The sequence below is a fragment of the Scatophagus argus genome, chromosome 13 (assembly GCF_020382885.2).
Source record: "Scatophagus argus isolate fScaArg1 chromosome 13, fScaArg1.pri, whole genome shotgun sequence".
Classification (NCBI taxonomy): domain Eukaryota; kingdom Metazoa; phylum Chordata; class Actinopteri; family Scatophagidae; genus Scatophagus; species Scatophagus argus.
In genome coordinates, this window is record NC_058505.1 from 14,802,746 (window position 1) to 14,824,466 (window position 21,721).

At 40.7% G+C, this 21,721-nt stretch overlaps 1 protein-coding gene across 3 annotated transcripts in view; it reads right to left on the minus strand.

The window, feature by feature from the left end:
• Positions 1-21,721, minus strand: part of pik3r2 (phosphoinositide-3-kinase, regulatory subunit 2 (beta)) — a 34,092-nt gene that overhangs the window by 11,399 nt on the left and 972 nt on the right. For 2 of the 3 annotated variants that reach the window (XM_046408025.1, XM_046408024.1), the window contains exons 2-6: positions 14,912-15,789; positions 3,916-4,008; positions 1,924-1,998; positions 1,625-1,777; positions 100-310 (exon numbers count right to left, since the gene is read on the minus strand). In XM_046408025.1, coding sequence (XP_046263981.1) covers positions 100-310; positions 1,625-1,777; positions 1,924-1,998; positions 3,916-4,008; positions 14,912-15,230 — 851 coding nt within the window. In that variant the 5' untranslated portion in view covers positions 15,231-15,789. Of the gene's footprint in view, positions 1-99; positions 311-1,624; positions 1,778-1,923; positions 1,999-3,915; positions 4,009-14,911; positions 15,790-17,487; positions 17,622-21,721 lie in introns of those variants that run through there. The other variant, XM_046408026.1, reaches the window with a different exon arrangement.

Consider the following 21,721-nt stretch of genomic DNA (forward strand, 5'->3'; position numbering starts at 1 on the left):
AATAAATTCAAACCAGTCCAATTTGTTTTTTTCCTCTCAGCAGCTTCACAGAGCAAATCCAAGATGTTTTATATAAAATAAAAATAAACCAAAACTTGCCCTGAGGTGGACGGGCCTGTCCGTATCAGCAGTGGTCCAAAGATCAGTCCCAGAGTGTGCGTGTCCAGGCCATTGCTGAACTGCGCCTGGGTGACCTTGGCCAAGTGTGTGAGGAGGTACTGCAGGGTGAGACGATGATGGAGAGGGACCATGGTGGAACTCTCGAGGACCAGGCTTACCTCTCTGTCATGGCTTCCAGCGACTGCACCATCTGGAAGATATATTCACAGAACCATGAGAAGGATCTACACATAAAAATACTGTATTAGTTTTATCCAATTGTACCGCATGTGAGAAGACACACTAAACACAAGAAAATCCTGCACATACTGGTTTAAAACTAAAAACGCGTGGAGAAAGGAGGTCACTGCTTGTGTCTACAGGTCCAGCATATATCAGAAATTAAATCACGGTGTCCTTTGTGCAGAGGAGAATCAGGTGGAGCATTTCTAGCATACCACAGTGAGCTCATCCTCTCCCGACACTTAGCTCTATTTTCTCAGCGCTGATGTGCAACTGACCTCGATAAGCTTCATTTCAGGCACAGTTTAGGCCTCATGAAATTCTTTTACTTAAATGACAGTCACTGAAGCAATGAAAGACACCTTTCTATCCACTGAAACAATACGAGCAGCACACAGCTCACTGTTTGGGCTCATGTTATTCCACCACACTGGACAAAAAAAAAAAAAAAAAAAAAAAAAAATCTCCTTTTTTGTCCACACTGTATAATATCTTCACCTTAACAACTTTTTCGACTGATTCTTCCAGTAATTTTTTTTGTTGGATGAGATTATTTCATCTATCCCAGAGTGTGCACCAATCAACTTAATTCAACATTGTTCATTTACAGTTATTGTACAGTTGTACACTTAATAGTATTTTTTTCAATACTAAATCTGGGGTAGACACGAACTCAGCAAGACTTAACAATATAACTTCAGTTGGTCTTTGTAAGGACCATGCTGGTGGTTTAGCATGTTTAAGCCCATTAACTGCAAATTGTGTGTGCTTCGCATTACCGTAGACCATTTTCCAAAGGATACCATGGGTCTGTAGATTGATAAATGCATATTTTCCAAAGATTCCAGGCGCCACTGGTTTCGCTATGTGCTACAAATGTATGACGGTCTACTTGGAGAGACTTGAATCTTGCTTGCGATGGATAAGAAAAAGAAAAACACAGAGAGCATGTAATTGGGTTTATGGTTTGTTTTTTTTTAAATAATTTTGTTATGGTCGTAAGGCAATGGAGTTGGTATCTCCATGTTCCCGTGAAAGGCTCCAACATTAAACCCTGCATTTGTTCACTGTTGGTCTCCTGTGTTTGATTTTCACTGGTTCAAGCCTTTATGGCAGCTGATTAAGACAAGAAAGAAAGATCACAAAATGTTCAATCTGACGAGCCGTCAATTTCAAGATTTCAAGCAAGCTTCAGGTCCTCTGAAGTTGCTTTTTATACTGTATCTGCATATACAACGTATCGATACAACTGGCAACTTCAAGCTCACGATATGAGACGTACCCGCTGACTGTTGTAGGACCTGCTGCTGCAGTGAGACAGCTGTTTGAAGGTGAGGGTAGATACAGGCAGGGATGACAGGTGACGGGAGGTCTCTCAGGTAGCACAGGACACACTCAGATAAGGGACCCACATCTTTCTGAACCATGTCACTGTCTGGAGCCCAAAGACATTTAGAAGAACATTCAGATCTATTGCAATGTCAACACAAATGCAGATTATTACACATGCCATAAAAAAAAAAAAAAAAAAATACCAAAACGAAGATAAAATGTCTGCATCTCTAACACAGGCTAACTCACCGGAGCTTAGGCTGTACACTGCACTGTCTGAACCTGAAGAATCATCTGTCCTGTACAAGGTCTTGGAGTCCAGACCTGACAAAGACAAAAAAAAAAAAAACACAAACAAAACACAAGAGCAAAGGTTCACATAACTGAGCTTACAAAAAATCTGGTCCAGTACCGTAAATAGGACACAGTTAATTAGAGCAAAGAAGACAAGAGAAGGGTAATTGGAAGTAGCAGTTCATTCTACCAAGAGAAAACAAATATTCACAAAAGTCCCACATTGCAGCCAGAAGATCACTCTATAACGTCGAGGACGACTCCATCGCTGCCGACTTGGATTAGATAATCCACTGCAGCGTAAAGGAAACATAGTATGACGGGAATTTTATTACCAGCTGGTCAATGTCAGCTTGTAAGCAACAACTTGTGATAAAGCACACGGCCAGATCACTTATGGTTTTTATTTAGAAACACTGAGATAAATGCTGAACTAAATTTTAGCTGTGTGCTGTTTCATTCCACTGTCCCATCCTACAACAGGGGGAGTTGATCCATCAGTGGAGGGATGGTTGGTCCTTCAAATGTTTTGTTTTTTTTGGGGGGTTTTTTTTTGCAAGCAATATTTACAAGAGCAGAGTCAACACATGTTCCAGTGTGAAGTGTTTCACTTCTGTTTATTTTGTGATTCAATTAGCAATCCTGCTGCCAGAAAGAGTACAGAAAATTTAAAAAATAGAACTGCTGAATGCGAAATTCTTAGGGGCAAATACGATGAGGGAATATGGGGAAAAATAAACTTTAGTCTTTATGTTGTGATCAAGAATAAACTTTTCTTACTACTTAAAAACCAGTCTAAACCTTCTCTCCATGAGAGAAAGATTTCACACACATCCTGTGAAAATATCCATGAACATTTTAACTCTGGATGACGACATTTCTCTTATATGTCTAGACAGCTTGCATCTAGGAGGCAATACCTCGAGACTAGCCGGTCTCTCAGATAGTTGTGAAAACCGCACCATGCAGTGAGAGTGTGTGTGCATCCAACACTGGGAGGTAATTCAATATTACAGCTCTATTATACTATTTACATTCACAGACAGACCTTGTGCCTCACCTCTAGTAGATACGCAGTACCAATACATAGCAGGAGAAGAATCTCTCAGCTGAAAAGGCAGTAGATTCACATCTAAAATGTTTCAAATCTCCTCCTCTTTCTTCCTTTGTGATGAACACAGATTTTTTTTGCCATGTTTGACTGAGATTCATTTCATCACTTTATAAAAACAGCTGCTTTTCAATTCCTTGATACAAACTGAATGTAGGTAATCACGTTTTGAGTATGTAGCATAGAATTGCTAATGAAAAATTTGCAAATACAGAGGTGAGCATACATGTGGAGGTGAAATGATTAGTCAATCAGTTCAACAACTATGATGAAAAAAAAATGCCAAGAGTTCAGTAGTTCCTGCTCCTCCATTGTGAAGATTTGCTGCTATTCTCTGTTTTACATTATTGTAAACTAAATATTTTTTAGACAAATGGATGAATGAAGAATGAAAGCAATTTTTCGCTGCAGCCCTGTGCTAGTGTGACAGAGAAAATACAAAAAGGAAGACAAGAAAAAAAAAAAGAGGCAGAACTATGAATGGAGCTCCACTGAGCACTATTTGTTAACAACATGGTGTGAATCAAACCCACTGTGCAGGAGTCTCAGTGAGAACACTTCTGACTCAAGCCACATTAAACCTGAATGTAGAAAATCTATATGAAGTCACAAACCAACCGAGGAGCTGCTGTGAGTGTGCGTGAACTTCCGTTTGCCCTTCTACATCTGTATGACTGCCCGACTCGATCCACATGTTTGTATGTCTACACTTGTGCAAATGCTGGCATGAGAGCAAGAGGCAGATGGTGGGAGGGAGACAGTCGCACTTAGACGGAAAGACGAGGTGGTCAGACAGACAACAGACAAATGTGTTGGCCGGGTTGACATGGATATACCTCTTTTCTCTATGGCTTGGATCAGGCTGACAAGGGCTGGGGGAGCCGTCTCCGGCGGTGTGAACTGCTCGCTCAGGTCCGGCACAGAAACAGCTGAAACAACAACACAAATCACTGTTACACTTCTGGCACAAAGCCTCTGGAAGCCCATGGGGGTGCTGCAGCACTGACAAGGGCACAGTTAACCGGGAGCAGTTGGAGATATAGCACGTGTATAATAGTGTGAGTCTATATAAAATCTGTGAGGAGGGCAATAAAATATGATAAGGTGGATGTTAGTAACCATTTCGCAAGAAGCACACCTGTTTTGCAAAAAGTGCAGCAACAGTTAGTCTTCTGTGTTGCATTTGTTTGGAAAGTATACTTGTAAGAAAAACACTGACTAAAACACGAGAAAACTTTAAGGTTGTGATGGATGTCACTGTGGCAGCTCATAGTCTGGAAGTCTAGTTGACGAAATATATGACAATAAAGCCAGAACAATTCAGTAAATACACAAAAAATGAGAGGGGCTTTTATTTAGAGGAGTGAAAACAAAAAAGGAGAAAAAAAAGACTGTGAGCAAAAACTTGATCTACTTTACAACTCCCCACAGAACAAATCAAACATCTTTTGAGTCTGAGAGAAAGAGAAAAGTAGAAAGCAAAAGGGAAAAAAGAGAGATCCCATTTCCCTCCCTCCCCTCCCCCTCTTTTTTCCCTTTTCTTTTCTCCCCTCTCGCTTTCTCTCCTCCCCTCCGCTCTGTCCTGCTCAGTGTTTCGCCTTAGCTCTTTGCGTGAGTGGAGCACAATAAAGGATTTAATCAAAACTCCTGAACAAGCAAAAGCTCTGTGGCAGTGTGCCAGGCCCGGCCCGGCCCGGCCAAGCAGGGAGGCAGCACCTCCTATTCGGCCTCCGAACAGGGCTGCGAGCTGGGGGTTGTGGGGGCTTAGCAGTGAGGGAAAGGGGTAACAGTGGGAGCAGGGAGGGCCCGGTCTGACCGGGGGTTGGCAGTAGGCTCCTGTTCCTGGCACGGCTCGGCTAAACCACTGCTGATTATTAATTTGGGGAGTTCAGACAAGAAACGCCGCGTCAGCACATTCCGTCCAACCGCCCCCCCCCCGTTCTTGTTCTCAGTTTCTCTGGATGTCTCTTGCCCTCTCTCCCTCTCTCTGTCCTTTGCTCTCTTGCATTCTTGCCTATACTGGACTTTCTCTCTCTCTCTCTTGCTTATTCTTTCTTTGCTCCCTTTTGGACTCTTTTACTAAAGTTTTAATTGGGATCTCTTTCTGTCTGTGAGTCTATCCCTCTCCGTCTACAGACATGCCCGCCAGTTAAACACGGAAACCTTGCCCAGCAGTGTCTCCAGCTCTTCATCGAGCACATAGTCTGACCTCAGCCTATTCTTTATCCCCTTTGGCCAATGATATCACTCCAGTATTGGCAGGATGGCATCACAAAACCATTATATCAATTATACAAAAAGATGGAAGTACAAAACCTACGCAGGGAACGCCTGTGCTCCTGGTGAAAATAAAGTAATGTTAACTGTTGGTTGGTGTTGCGTCTCCTCACTGACCTGCGGTTCAGAGCACAAACAATGCGAGTGGCTGAGGTGGGTGGGGTGAAATAGACTCCAGGAAAGCCACTGTGGGTAATTGATCCATGAACATAAGGCTTGTCAGACACCAAAATACGCAAAAGTGATTTGTAACATGATGAGACAGGAACTGTGGAAAGCTATCATGGTAACAATCATTCTAACCTCTGTCTGATACGTGTTGTACCTTTAATACTCCGTATATTCCAGAGTAATATTCCATGAATGTGAGTCTGCACGCTATAGAAAGTTATGCTGACTAATGATATCGCTTTGTATTACAAAAGTGAAGTAAGGTTCAAATATTTTGCCAGGAGACGCTGTACTTGCTGTAACCCTCACCCTGTGTTTACAGCACAGATATCTCATTGAAATAAAAGCAACTGCTGTATTCTGAGAGAAAATATTACTATTTTTGTTCAAAAAGTCTGGTGGCTTTGAAGAGAGCACTGATGAATATAACGGCTTCATTTCCCCATTGAATCCCACAAAGCAGACTGCACAGGGAGCCAACAAGTTTACTCATCCCAAGTCACCTTTGTCACGTTGTCAATGTGTTAGGGCCTTTAAAGCTCTTAATGAGAGATGGAAACACCTTTTCCAATTTCGTTCTGAAGTAAGTCATGATTAATCAAATGTTTTTGCTCATCTCTAGACAGCACAAAAAGTGGGGAGTATTTGCTGACATGAAAGAATAATTACAACTTCTTCCTGGTTTATTGGCGGTTTTGATTCCAGTTTGCGACCTCTACTTCTTCTACTGTGTTTAATTCAGCCATGAGTAACGTAGCCTGATTTCTGCTTGTTTTTGTCAGGCAAAAGGCATTGACATTCAACTGTGAAAAATGACCAAAACCTGGATCTGTACAGTCCTCACATTGCTTAATTTTATTCCTTTATATAAGACTGGATTGTCATAAATACAGATGCAGCAAAATGCAAATACTATTGCTTTCAGTACGTAAGAGAGCAAAAGCCTGTGTTTAGGCAGGTTGTGGGCAATAATAAAGGGAAATCAAATGAAACAGGGAAATGAGTACAAATATAGACTAAAAAAATCACAAAATGAATGACCGTCTAATAGTTTGGGAGGGAAGCAGGAAGGAAAAATGGACTGGGTATTTTCCCCAAGAGGAAAGAACCTTCTCATTCGTTCATGCAACAAACACACCAAACACTTAATTATTTCTCCGTATATTTCTGTTTCGCCCAATAAGAGAGAAAAATTAAACTCTGCCTGGGGCTTGACTAGGGTTGGGCGATATGTATGTGTATACACCATACAGAAGTAGAAATGTGTCCACTGCAGGAGATCTGGCAGTACTTTTTCAAATAGTCTCCATCCATGAAGCAAAGAGTCAGGCCGGATTCTTGATATTCTATGATATCATTATCTTGTGATTATAAATGCCTCACAACGTAACATGATTTTTGCTTATCACGTTCTTGTGTGACGTGACGGCGAAAGGTGGCTATGACACCAGCCTAAATGGGCTTGCTGAAAAAGACAGTGACGAAGAGTGAAATTGTAAATACAGAGTAAAGAACGTCTCCATTTCTAAAGTATAGTTCGTTTCTCTGCTGCGAGTCTTGTTTTCAACTTAAATGAACTCAACGCAGCAGTGTTTCTTTGAATAAAAGTTCCAAATAAAAGAAAATAATCTAATGTGATCACATTCTCTATGGTTATTTACACCATTTCCAAACTGAAGTCTATGCCATCATAGAAGTGTATAAGTTTCTGTTATATTGCCTACCCCTATATGCAAAAAAGTTTTATGTTTTTGAGAGTTTTGTTTGCTTTGGGGGGGTTTTTCCCCTCTTGCAAAAGCAGCTGTAGCCCTGAAGTCTTGTCAGGGTTTGGGAAAGGTATGAAAGAAGAGAGAGAAGCAGACAGAGAGAATAAGAGAGGTAAAGCAACAGCAACTCGTGCGTCAATCAGAACCACTTCCTTAGCAGACTGCACACTGGGAGACAGGCATATGACTTGACATGCCCTGAGATGCAGCCAACGGGGGAGATAATAAGAGAAATAAGCATGATAGAAAGTGTAGTTTGGCACTCTTTCACTTAAACAAGCAACTCCTGGTGCATCTGAGGACTTTTAAGTCTAGTTTAGGCACAAATTCATTGCAAGAGAGTTTTACAGACAGATCTCATGACTGTATTTGCAGTTTTTTGTCTTCGGTAAAGTCATGACAGCAAACAATTCTTGATCAAACAGTTATGCAATGTTTTAGCTAAATAAATAAAAGTTATAGAGTCATGTGAGATGTGTGGAAACATGGAGCTAGATCAGAGAAGGTCCTGCTGATCCTATCTTTGTGTGTGTGTGTATGTGTGTGTGTGTGACTTGCTCAATCAGTCCAAAGCAAGAAGCAGACAGAAAAAAAAAAGATGAAGCAAAGTTATGTGAGGCAGAATATTCACTCTGTATCTTCCGCATCAGCATGCTTATGTAATATGTAGCTGGCTCTGCAGCATTCTCAGAGCTGTGTGTCAAACTGCTGTTTCACTGCTCAAAGGAAACCAACACTTTAGGTTTGTGCTGTCTTACTAAGTCACTGAACACAAAAAAATATGAATGAAGTGTGAAATTCAGCAACCACTACACATGCAACGTTAGCAATTAGCTTTTTCATTTGTGGCTGATGAACAGCCACAGATCATCATGTGATCACAATAAAGCGCATTTTTGAAAAACATGAATCAAATACGAATGTGATGGAGTAGTTTTTACATACCTTAGAAACCTTAATTCAATAGTTTTTTAGTGGGCATGGCTGAGAAACCATTTATGTCTTACAAATATTAAAAACAAAAAACTAAAAACAGTTAGCTTGGCCAAATAATCTTAAACTAAAGGCTTATTACAGTGCTTTCAACTGCATCTCAGAGTAAAGTAAGTGAAGACCAAGATTAACAAACTTCTATTTGCAGAGGTCCCGAGTGAACTTTAATTTTTATTAACTTTAATTAATTGTGACTACAGATTTTACAAGCTCTACCTGGCTACATCCATTTCCACTGAAACTTGCTTAGCTGAAAAACATGTTCATCAACAAATTGAGGATATAATTTGCCGGAACATTTTTAAAACTATGCTGGTTACTCCAAGCATGTGTTTCTTATGTGCAGTGGTGACAAGGCCAGTTGGTGTCTGGCTCACGTAGTGTGTGTGTAACAGTGTGTATGCTGCTGGTCAGGTTTCACTGCTACATGTCCTCACTGCATTGCAACCATGTGGACAGGCAATGCATCATGAACGCACACCATCCATTCCTCTGTCACAACATGCTTCAAAGCTACACGTGTATGAGTGAGCTTCTTCAACCATGTCAAACACGTGATTTCTACACAACCGTGGATCTGATGTTACAGGCCTACAGGCACAGCTGACTTGAAATATTGATGCAGGGATACACTACAAAACCTGTGAAAACAGGCAGATTGAGATGTGCTTTCACACAACTTTAGTGAAGTGCGGTCAAAAAAGGGGCACTTTAATATCTTTTGTATTAAAATGACAACACGTCCCGTTTGAGTTTATACAAAGATGTAAATCAATGTTCCCACTTTATTTAAAAATGATAATACCAGGAGAGAAAGTGCTGGTGCTGTTCCTTCTTCCATATAAGTGGTAACTTTTCAAATACCTGACTAAATGGAAAACTGTTGTGTTAATGGTAATGCTATGAGGCTAATGCACTGTGTTGCATTTATTGGCAATATTTGTCAACATATTATCCATAATTATGCGAATGCTGGCAGATTAAAAGTATTGTGAGTGTGTGTCAGACGAAGTATTGGTCAGTTTGTTGAACACTATCTGAAACACCGTCCCCCACCTTGCCTAGCTGCACCCGATAATCTTTTTAACTGTCCAAAACACCAACCCAACATTCACGCCTTCTTCAAGCAGCGACTGACCATCACTGCAGATCTGCACAGAGAGTAGGCAACTTTTAAACTTCTCTCTCAGGCTCTCTTCATTCACTTTCGTCAATTTATTACACCATTAATGCATCTGAGGAGATACGGTACACTTGTGTGTGTGTCACTGTCTCAATCTGAACAAGGGTAAGGGAAAGTCAATAATTCATGCAGACTGATTTGTTTCAGGTGTAGCACTGGCCTCAAATGCATATAGTAAACTAGAAGGACACTTGAAGAGCACATACTTTAGCCAAGGTCAACAGTCCACTATGCAACCACTATATGTCTGCCGTTCTTTCTAAAAGGATTAGAAACATGTCAAAATATGATGTGTGTACAGCTGAATCGTCAACATCACCTCTTGCTCATCACTTGTAACTACAAATGTGCAGCAGTAGCACCAGCGGAGACCCTGTATGTGCCGCTATTTCCTTCTTATTATTATTTTACTGTATTGGAGACATTTCAGGGTGTGTTTATTTGTGCTGTAGAACAAAAGCACTGTAAAACTATCCAGATTCACTGCTCTCTCTCAATCTCTCCAATCACCCTCTAGCTCACTTGACCACCATCTCTGGTCTGGAGCCAGAGGGAAGAGGGCGACCCACCACTGAATCCAGCTCATTCTACGAAAGCGAAAAATAATTTGTGCATCCACCCCGTGATTCAGATTTGCTCCATAATGTAATGGGTTTTTCCCTGTGTCTATGCTAAACCCTTCCACCAAGTTTCATGAGCCAATGGTTTATCCATGATCCTGCTGGAAAGCAGACAAACAAACTGGACTGAAAACATAGCTTCCTTGGTGGAGATAATGAATAGTTTTCAGGTCATTGAGGCAGAGGTTGACCTTCAGAAGAGAAGAATGGACCATAATTTTTCAGGATAATTTATTTCATAATTTATTTAGTATCATCATTACTGTTCTGAAATGAAATACTCACATTCGACTCTAAATGCTTTTAGGCTATTATTCTGTAGAATCCAGCAGAAACTGTGGTTTTATTTCACTCCTGCCTGCAGTAAGAAAAAATACACTTTACTCTGTTTCTGGATTGCTAAAGCCATTTATCTTTAAGTAAGATAACTTTATTCCTAAATGAGTTTTTATTTACTGCTCTTAATAGGCTCCAGAAAATAACATTTTCTATAGTTATGCACAATTCTATCTTTACAAAAGTCCAGGAGAATAATACAATAGTCAGGAGAGAAACCAAATACAGATGGTTCCTGTATTTGCAGTTGGAGAGGGAGGCCTTGGCTTAAAATGTAGCCTTCGTCTTGCTCCCTCTCCAGCCTCTCCATATCTTTCCCATTCACTTTCTCTACTGTCTCAGCCCCTCTGCAACCCCCACCACGCGTTCTTTGAAAGTGTTTTCCTGGTAAGGCACAGGGAGCGGAGGGTGAGTGGAGGCCTCTCCTTTCTGAGAAGTGGTCCCGCTAACATGGTTTATGGCTGCCCAGAGACAGTATCAGACGTGTATGTGAATCAGGCAGAGAGGCTGCCAAAAAAAAAAAAAAAAAAAAAGGGGAGAGAGGGGTGAGACAGGGAGACGAGGGAGGGGAATGCGAGAGGGAGTACGAAGGGAGGAGTCTGCAAAAATGCCAAGCTATGGTTCACTTCAGCAGGCAGTTAAAGTGAGGCCAGGGAGAGGAGAGAAAGAAAGGAGGGAAGGAGAAAAAAAATCTCTGGGTTTGTATAATAATTTCTCTTACAAGTTGAGAAAAGTTTTGCCTTTGCATCTAGAGAATGAAACTGATTTTTACTTCCAATTTGTCTTGAACCGTGTACTTGCATCTGTAAGGCATATATGTGCACCATAAAACTGGAGTGTTGGTTTACTAGTCTACTATTGCCAAAAGCATGGAAACAATACTGCTGAACTGCAAGCATGTCACAATAAGACTGAAAATTGCTTTGAATTTTCTATGCACACAACAATGAAATACATACAAACAGCCTTCTGTTGGATGGTGTGCTGCATCAGTAGTAATTTTGGAGAGATAAAAATAAAAAGCTGAACCACTTCTCTCTTTTATGCAACAAGAAATCTGCGTTTTGCATTTCAACTGCTCCTGCTGTAAAATGTTGATATGTTAGGTAGCCCAGTTGTTGTCGACGTTCTGCAGTAACCTGATTTCTTAAATGCAAATGAGAGACCTGGTTTCCTTAATCTGGGTGAGGGATTAAGAAAAGCCCCATTAACATTAAGATTTCTGCAAAAGAGCCTGCATCTTCAATGTATACACAATATAACTGGATTTCTAATGAGTTTTATACATGAGTGTATTTGCACGACTAAGTGAAAGTATTACTGTAGCAGCAGTGTGGAGTGAAGAAAGGAGATATTAACTGTAGCACAAAATGATTAAATCCAAATGACTGGCTAAAACTTAAAAAAAGTCTGGGTAATTAATTTTGCACATATGAGAGCACTAGGAACAACTCATTAGAGTGTACTCATCAGGCAAAACACTCAGACAATAAATAAATAACTAAATATATATAATCAAAGGTTAACTTTAACTTTCTCATTAGAGCAAACAAACTGCTAAGAAAGATAAGCACTCTAAAAACTGTAGTTTAGATGAATGAATTTAAATCAAATTGGTTGTATTGAGTTCAGCTGCATATTAAAGGATGGATGTTGGGATTAAACCTGTAACTTGGTCAGTCTTGCTAACCACCAGGCTGTAGTGGTTGTCGCCCCTCCATGCCAAATGTTACAATCCCTGCGAATAAATGGGCCACATTAACAATAGCTCTATTCACATAACGTCCAGGGCCTCTGTGCCTTCAGGGACATGAAGATGATATTTGTAAAATTTAGGCTTGACCATTTCTAATCTACAATGCACTTTTGGTGTTAAGCCAAGGTATCCTTCCTTCAGCCACTGACACGCCTCCCTCTCACCCCCCTCTCTTGGGGTTCCACTCGGTTCTTCTGCCCCTGTCACTCCATATCACAGACACAAACGGCTGCTGCCCAACTGGTTTGTCTCACTGTCAGTCAAACCACACGGATACTGTTGTCTTCCTCACCTGCCTCAGCTAGTGGAAGTGAAAGCCTGTGTATATTCTCTAATCCACACCATTCGATCTCATTTTTTTTATTAGATTATTGGCCTGGTGAAATCTCATTTGTTAAGAATTTGGGAGATATTTGTGCTGCAGCTCTTATATTCCCTGTTTTTAGGACTGTTCAGAATAAAACTAAACTAATGAATTTGAATGAGCCCCAGTGTACTTTGTTGTACATGATGAATTGCCAATTGGCTCAACCAGAGGTAATTCAGAGTTCACAGCCTACGTGCTCAGTGTGGTACTTATCCCATCTGTCATAAAAAAGCACAGGGGAATAACAGAGAATACAGCTTTTGACAGAGAGGGAATGCATGGTTTTAAATGCAGAATGATGTAAAAAAAAAAAAAAAAAGTTTTATTTATCTATTTTGGCAGTGTGCCCCTTTTTCTTTGGCATCCCATACAAGGAAGCAATAAATTAACCAGCTGAGGCCAAAAGCAAGGGAATGCAAATGAGGAGAAAATGATGAAATTCTTGGGAGTTTGGAAGATCTCTGGTAACAAATCAAAGTTTTTACTTGAGGTTGAGCTTGCTAAGGTTGACCAATCCATGCCAAGTGTATGTTTGAGTTGGACACTGGAGCAGCTGAAAGCTGGCTCTTACCATTATGAATAAATATCATGCATGCCTATTTTCCCAGAGTCACAGAAGTGAAGAGAGGTGTGAAGGAACAGAGCACTTATCTCAGAGTAAAAATGCGACACTGTGTTTCCTGGAATGTTAAATAACTCTCAATTTGCACAAAATATAAACACTCTTATTAAAACATTAGTCTTCCTCAAAATATCACTCAACAGCATAAGTAGCACCTCCTGCCTGTGCGATCCTTTACCTATGGCTGAGTCAATAACAAGGCATAGATGAGGAGAAGCAGTGGTTCCCTCTATAACTGTACAGGCCTGGTGGGCTGCCAGGCTAACAAGAACCCCCGCCAAGCCAAAGAATCTATGTCACTGCCAAAAATTACACAAATATTCATATGTTGCTTTATTTTGAAATTAAATTTTGAAATTACAGGTTTCTTCAGTTTCCTTCACTTTCCACACATCCTCCTGTGTATTACCGTTTTTAGTGAAGCAGAACTGACTGCTACAAGGTCCATGCAGCACAATAGCTCAATTGTATCTCTGCATTTCAAGGTGTTGCACCCTCTAGTCAATGTTATGTGTAGTTTTTGCACCACTGCAATATCTATGAAGACTTGCTTCAATAATTAGCCTGTTTGGAAATTAGCCTCACTAAGTGTTGAACTAACTGGCTAGCCTGGCTTGACTGCTCTGTAGATATACAGTGCAGAGCAGAGAAGAGACACAAAGTAAAAAGTAAAAAGTAAAAAAAAATAGTGTTTTCAACAAATTTTTACGTACTGTAAGTGCAAGAAAAACTTCCCAAGAATATTATGAATACGATCCTTGTACAACCAAATTTGGACAGACCCCAAATACCCCCCCTCATCCAAAACCAAAGACGGACAGACATCAATGACCCCTGACCCCTTTTCCAGGTCAAAGCTGTCAACGTAGGACAAATACTGAGAGGCAAGCCTTTTTGTGCAGATAAGCCCAGATGCAGTTTGGACACCAAAGACACATGTTAATGTTGAGCGTAAAGGGGACCACACAGAAAGACAGAATCAATGCCAGACCTGTACAGGAGAGTCCAGTAAGTAGATGGATTAGCCCTTTATTGTTCAGCAGAGAGTTTGGTTAGCTGTGCTTCCAAGGAGGTAAGGCTTATGACGTGTTTCAAGTATAGTAGATTAAAGGGTCAGCTTGAGGTCACTGCCAAATGTGAGAACCCTATCAAAACTCCAAGTGTAGTTGACCAGCAACCAACAGCTAATAGCTATTTTTGCATTTGTACATTTGTTAATGATCTGTGCACAAAAAGGCTTACTTCATTTCATTAACAACCTGTGTACAATGCTCGTAAAGAAAAAGTCAGTGAACACATACCAATGCATTTGTAATAATGTTAATTATAATTTTGTAGATAGTTTCAATGCTTTTGTTACTATCAAATGCAGATATGGTATCGTTTCACACACATGGTATCAAAAATTATTCAGTAGTATTGATACTTTTGAAAACCTTATTGAAGGCTGAGTATAAAAAAGAAGTTCTCTTGTTCAATTGCATACTGAGAAATCAACCAATTTCTGTGCCAGTCACTCAAACTAATTTGACTCCAATGTATGACAACGCAACACTACATTTTAAAGTTTGCAATAGTGTCGCACTACAAGCAAATCATAACTGACTACACGACTGAGAAAATCATGCGACAAGGCATTTTATATATATATAGACATATATATATATAGACACACACACACACACACACACACACACACACAACACACAAAACACGCATACATATATGAAAGGGGTCTTACCTTGAGACGATTCTGGTCGTGGAGCAGCAGGGAGAGGTCGCTGGGACCTGGGTTGGCTCGACGGGAGTGCCATCTTGACCGGTCCCACATACTTAACATACGTCCCAGGGAAGTCGCCTCTTTGTTTGGTGCGCTCATTGTACCCGAGGAGCCAGCCGAGTCGCTCAGGATGCTCCACACAGCCCTCCTGATAGTTCTCCATAGACAGCAGAGAGGCCTTGCTGACTGTCAGAAGGTCTCCAGGCTGCAGATCCAAGTCCTCATCCTGGTCCTTGGTGAATGAGTAGAGAGCGAGGTACTGAAAGCCTTCCGCCGCCATTTTGTTAGGGAGGCAAAAATCAAAATGGCCACCAAACAGAGGATTAGATGGTGCAGCCAGAGTCCCACTGCAACAGGGTTTGACTATGCAGAAATCCTGCTCAGAAACCAAAAAGGCTGTTGAGTCACTAAACTCTGGTGTCAGCCTGGGAGGTTGGGGGGGAAGGAGGCAAGGAGGGGAAGTCACCCGAAGCTTAGAAGCATTTTCAAAAGTCGATAAGGTGGCGTTCTGCTGCTATTATGTTTGTGGTGGCACCGATTTCACACCTGGCCGGTGTTTGTGGACTGGTGCACTTTCCTCAGCTTGATACCCCGGTTGAGCCAGATGATGGAGCAGAGGGAGAGCGTTGGCAACATGCTCTTTCAAGCAGCGAAAACCTGCTGGCAGGGCGCTATTGGAGCAGCCTGGTAAAAGATTTCGCCAGTTGTGGGCCCTGCACCGTTGGCTCCCCACGGTCAAATGAAGTGCTCCGATTGGAGGGCGAGCAGAGTGGGAAGGTCTTTAATCCTCTTTGGTTCTTTCGGGCTCCAATGTGTTCTGGACAGGGATTATGACCGACCTGCATTACATAAACCACCCCCACCCAAAAAAAATAATAATAAAAAAAAAGAAAAAGGGAAAAGAGCAAAAAAAAAAATTTGAAATTAGTCTCGAAAATAATAAAAATGAAAACTGCAATCACGAAATAATATGAGTTAACTGTCAATAAATACTGTTTCCATTCAATAAGTAGCCATAACTAAAGCGGCACATATCTATGTGAAACGAAGCTTTAGCGGTGCATGAAAATGGCGAACTGCGGCAGCTCCATGCATTTGTGCAGTCTTCGGTAAGGACAGGGAGATCGGATGATGCTGCTGCGTCATGACCAACAGCAGACTGGGTCCTTGGACAGGAGCCTCCATTCGCACCACTCTACATTCACACACTCACAGCTTTAATTGATGCATCACAGTTTCCACAGGAACAAGAAGTTTAACTGTAAAATAAACGTTCCTTCAAATTACACAACATGGGTGATTAGGAGAATCCGAAAAGAATTTCATGCAAAATGGCGAAGAAAACATTTTCGCACAATGAGCATGGTTAAGGGACCTGCACCAGGGCTGTAGGGCAACCAGAATTTTCTGAAACATGCAGAACCCTTGGTAACAATTAAGTCTCCTTTGGAGAAAGAAAAAGGCAGCTCTGTGTTGGCTCACAAATACTTTCAGCTTCATTGTGTCAGAATGGCAAAATCATACTGAACCAAGTGTATTCCAGATGAGAATACCAAATGGACAACTGAGCAACCAAAGCCTGGCACAATCTCAGAAATTATCACTTAAAAGCAAATGTTTGCATGCATTATATCACACTCCTTCTAATCACTTATGTTACAGCGCCTATATGCAGCAAAAAGGTCATTCATTTACGTATTACGAATATTCTCAGATAAAGATAAATGGCCCAATAAAAAGCCAGTTGATCAGCTTTGTTCAGGTTTATCAGTATAAAAGGTTCTAGTAAACCAATTTAATCAAATCCATCACACACTGAATTTCAAAAATCCTAATTTGGGGGGTCTGAAAACACTAGATTATAATAACCTCGGCAAAATGCGTAAAAGTCGTGTATCTTTTTTGGCCATTTGGGCAGGGAAATAAAAACAAAATGCTACAAAGTTAAAATTCAAAATGGCAACTATACTGAGAGACGAGATAGAGAGCGAGAAAGAGAGAGATTAGGGTTTCCAGATTAAGTACGACATCTGTGGTCTGTGAACCAACCAAGGACAACGGTTCTGTTAACCTCTCTGGACGGGATGAAAGGATGTCAATGAGGAGATGAAGCAGGTAGAGAGGCAGGGTGAAAGGGACAGGGAGGTGGATGGAAGTTTTGGTCCTGTATGCCAGGAGCTATTTGGGGCGATTTCCCAAAACGTCCAAATCCAAATAACCATAGGCCTGGTTTGTGAGGCCCGATGTTGTGCAATCATTTCATAAACGTTCGTGAATAGACAATATTTGGAGTGATGCACTGCAGACGCTTCAATGAAACAAGGTGAAAGCCTTAAAAAATAAATCTAAATCTCTGGTTTGCATCTTTGAATGCCAAAGTGCATGCTGACAAACCTTAGTCTAGATTATCCCCCCTCCACGACGTTCGAAAAGCGAACATACATTCAGTGCAAGCCATCGTGAGTAAGAATATCATCTTTGTAAAAAAGGTTTAAGAGTTATCGTGATAACAGGATGCAGCAGAGTGCAACACTCACCCCACTTTTGGTTCAGAGAGAAGCCGGACAGGCTCAGCAAGACTCTCAGTCCAACATCCTTCGAGTCGAGAAGCAAGAGGTGCCAGGCTAGACACGTGGCACTGGCATACCCAACCACAGCCCGCAATCCTCACACCACCATAACCCCCCCCAACCCTAAAACCCCCTCCCTCCTCTCTCCACCTGCTCCCCCCCCAACACAAACAGAGTCTTGCCTCCAACTGACACCCCCCCCCCCATCCTCAGCCAGCGAAAAAGTCCAGTTGTTTTTCCAGTTGCCATGTTTTATTTGTTCGTAGTCAGAGCGCTGTTGCAGAAAAGAGGCAAAAACAAGATAAGGACCAAGAGAAAGAAAAAACAATGCGCAGGGAGCGCTCTCATTCAGTAATCCTTTTTTATTATTTAGTTCCAGAGCAGAAAAAGTCGTACGAGGTGAGAGAAGAGTCATCTCTGTTACAGTCCTGGTCTGATAGTGTTGTTGTAGCTCACAGATCACGGCAGCAGCAGCAGCTGGCAAGCTCAGCGTCACTGGATCCATCCTTTTTTTAAGACTTTTTATTCAGTCAGAGCAGAGAGCAACAGAAAGCAGTGAAAAAAACAGAGTGAGACTGAGAGACGGAGGACTTTGCTATCAGCAGAATCCAAACGGCTGAGGGAGACCACAGGAAAATAATTAATGAATAGGCAGCAAGTAACTCACTGTTGCTAGAGAGAGGGAAAGCTAATCCTGCACTCTGATTGGCTGCTGCTCTGACCATGTGCTCAGCAGTCACCAGAGAAGCCGGACAAATCAAGGAAATGTTCTAATATTAGAAAATGTATCTAGGCAGTGATCAAACATCTGACCCAAACAACTACACCTTTTCCCCCCTACACACTTGACTTTCTCAGTCTTTGCAAACTTAATGACTGCTCATCATCTTTGATGAAGTGATAATTTTAAGTAAATGAAACGGCAACAGGATAATGATGAGAAACAACATGGAAACACTGAAGGCTCCATGTGATTGGAGTGAATTTCCTGAGTCATTTTGAAGTGGTGCAATGAGATGAAAGGAGATGATTTTTGTTTTTCTGCATTAATAGGATGATAAATGTGAAGATTATATGCACGAACAGGAAAAAAATACATTCTGGCCTCTGTAAAACAGGAACACTGTAAGAAACGATGACAGATTCGCTCAAAAAGTGCCAGTACAGTAGCTAAGCAATTTTAGTAAACAGCTGTGCATCATAAACACATTAATTTAAAAACATGTGAGAAGGTACAACATTGACACATGTTCACAGTAAGTCATTATTTTTCTGATTTTATATTTGTGATTCAGTCCACAGACAGGAGGGTTTTGTTTAACTGCGGGGCAGGGAGTGAGACCTGATACTGAACTCAAAATGGCATCTAGATTCTTCTTTGCTGTCTGCAGACATCAAATGGCTCTTGATGTGTTTAGTCAGCCAGTGGAGCTCTGACCTGTCCATTATACACCAGTATGTATAATGTAAAATGGCAAAAAAACTATTCAGAGCAAAATGAAGAGCTACTCACATAGATTAATATCCAAAATACCATATTTGTTTAATAATTTGGTGACTTCATGTTGTTGTTACTGCACTTGGTGTATAAGATAAGTTTCACACTAAAAGCTTTTTCCACAGTCGGTCTTTTCATATTTATATAAGACTGATGAAGTAGCTATTAATTTATGCATTAAAAAGTCAAGCATTAACTAAAAACAGAAACAATTAGTCAGTAGACCGATATGTGGATGGGCAGAAAAATAATGTACAACTGTTCATCTTCTGTTTTATTCTGGGGTTTTTTTTTTATAATTACAAAATAAAAATCTTAGGGTTTTGGACTAATTCTCAGGGGGAAAAAAGAGTGCATACAATGGACATTTCTTTCCATTTATTGACACTGTATCATATGATTTGTAGAATAAAAAAAAAATTAAATTTCATAATAAGGTTTTGTTGCAGCCCTTCACTGTTTTCTTAAAATATAACACTTAAAATTGAACAGAAATATGGAGATATAGAAGTGATAACTGCCACAGTACATGTGGTCTCAGAAAATTTTCATTGGTAAATTTATTTTCTGGCAGTATATACTCTATCATATCCACCATCTACTACCAATATTATATGTTATTATTGCCGCACTGATGCTTTTTTTCCTTTCTTACTATTAGCCCTTTGAAGTAATAAGTAAATTGCCTCAAATTTAGTTTCTTCTCTTAATCTTTTACTTTCCAGCCTATCACATTCTTTAAAGTTCAGTGGACTCAATTGTCAGCATATCTTCATAACAAATACAGTCCAATTATCAGCAGCAGTTCACACCATGGCTGTGTGATTGTTTCTAAGATTACAGAGTTAGCTTTTACAAGTTTTACAAAAGGACAGAAAAAAACGACAATACCTCTCAGAGATTGTATGTATTTTATGCATTTGCAAAATTTAGACATTCACATCAATACACAGTTGTTGCTTTAAAGTTTGTGTATGTGTCGGCCCTGCTGGTGAGGAGCTGACTACAGAGCCACCACGCATGCAGCCTGGCCTCTGGCCATCTGTCCACATGGAACTGAAAAATCTACTGCGCCACAGGCAGGGAAGACAAGCCAACAACACAGGCACTTGTGAGGACTTATTTTTCAGCCGAAAATGGGCGCTTGGGTATTTTATGATTTAAATTATTTTCACCTAAATTCGATCTGTCCATAATGAAGTTGAAAAGCTCACTTTGCTAAATAGGAACATCTGCTACGAAGATTATGTCGCACTGAGACGGCACTGTTCTGAAAAGTCAAATATTCCACAAGGCTCCACAGTTAAAGAGGACTCACTGTATGTATCAGATGAAGTAAGATGCAGGCAATTCAACACCTTAGCTGGTTTAAACACTACCTTAAAAGCCATGTAACTGTGGTGTTAAACATTTTGAATGTGACACAGAAAGAAAATCTGATAAACCTGCACAGTCTGACAGCTGAAAATACCACAAGCCCTTTTGCTGCATAGTTAGCACATACTGCGTGGTTAGTAAGCCCCATACTTGTTTCTTTCACCCAGATGACTGCCTTTCTCTTGGTTATTAAAACAAATACACACATACCTCTAAAAAAGCCACACATAAATGCAGAAAACTGCACTCCAAAACATTCAGAACTAACTCTATTTTGTCTAAACGATAAGACAAATATATATATTGGTAAATATAGTGGTCTCCATTGTAACACACAGCAATGACAAAGCTAATCAAATACTGATTGCCTTGTGACACTGAGAGGAACTAGTTTTATTTGGTGATGAAGTCATTCAAATTAAATGGCTTCTACACTGAAACTAATTTAATGTAACAATTAATATGTTTGACTTTTAGTCTGTCACTTGACATACTGGTAGTATAAAAATGTTTTATGATCTGAATATAATTCCTGGATGAAGGGAACAAGCGGGGGAAAAACACTCAATAAGTGGTGACATGTGCCCAACTCCTGTCAGTACTTGACAGCTTGGTCACATCCAGGACAGAGGTTTCCAAAAAGTGGATTACAAGTGACCAACTATATTTGCACTCAGTGTGTTGGGTCCAGAACGATGGAGTCCAAATAGGCTCATTTGTCTCCTTGAGAAGGTAAGGAAATTGTACTTTGGTTAACTATCAGATGCTTTGTTTTTCTTGGGTATGAATCCCAGCTCAGCGGCTGCAGTATTTCCAGTGCAGCTATGTCTAAAATCTGCCCTTACAGCCATATTCTGTTGCTATTTCGATCAAATAACACCATTTCAATCTAAGTGGGTCCCCAAGCTGAAGGACATCTAACAAAAATAACCACAGCTGTACAGCGTCTGGTCCAACTCGAAGTCAGCTTACGTTTTATTCAGCCCCTCGGAGAGGAGGCACTCGGCACTTTGAGAGGCTTCACTCCATATGGAAGTTTGGGTGAAACAAGCCCTGTGTTTCACTGCATTTTATGGTATTTTGAAGGAGAATGAAAGCTTTGCCACAAGTCACGCATCTCATTGACAAAGCAGTGAAATGGAGGATTGACATTTGGTTGCATAATACTGGATTGAGTAATTACAAGAGAGGGAGAGAGAAGGGGTGGTCTCCACACACATGAGTATCTTGTTTTATTATGCAAGTGGTACAATTTCCATTAGCTTCTAGATGCATATTAAATCCTCAAACCGGGGATGTGACACACATATCATGCCAGGCCTTCAG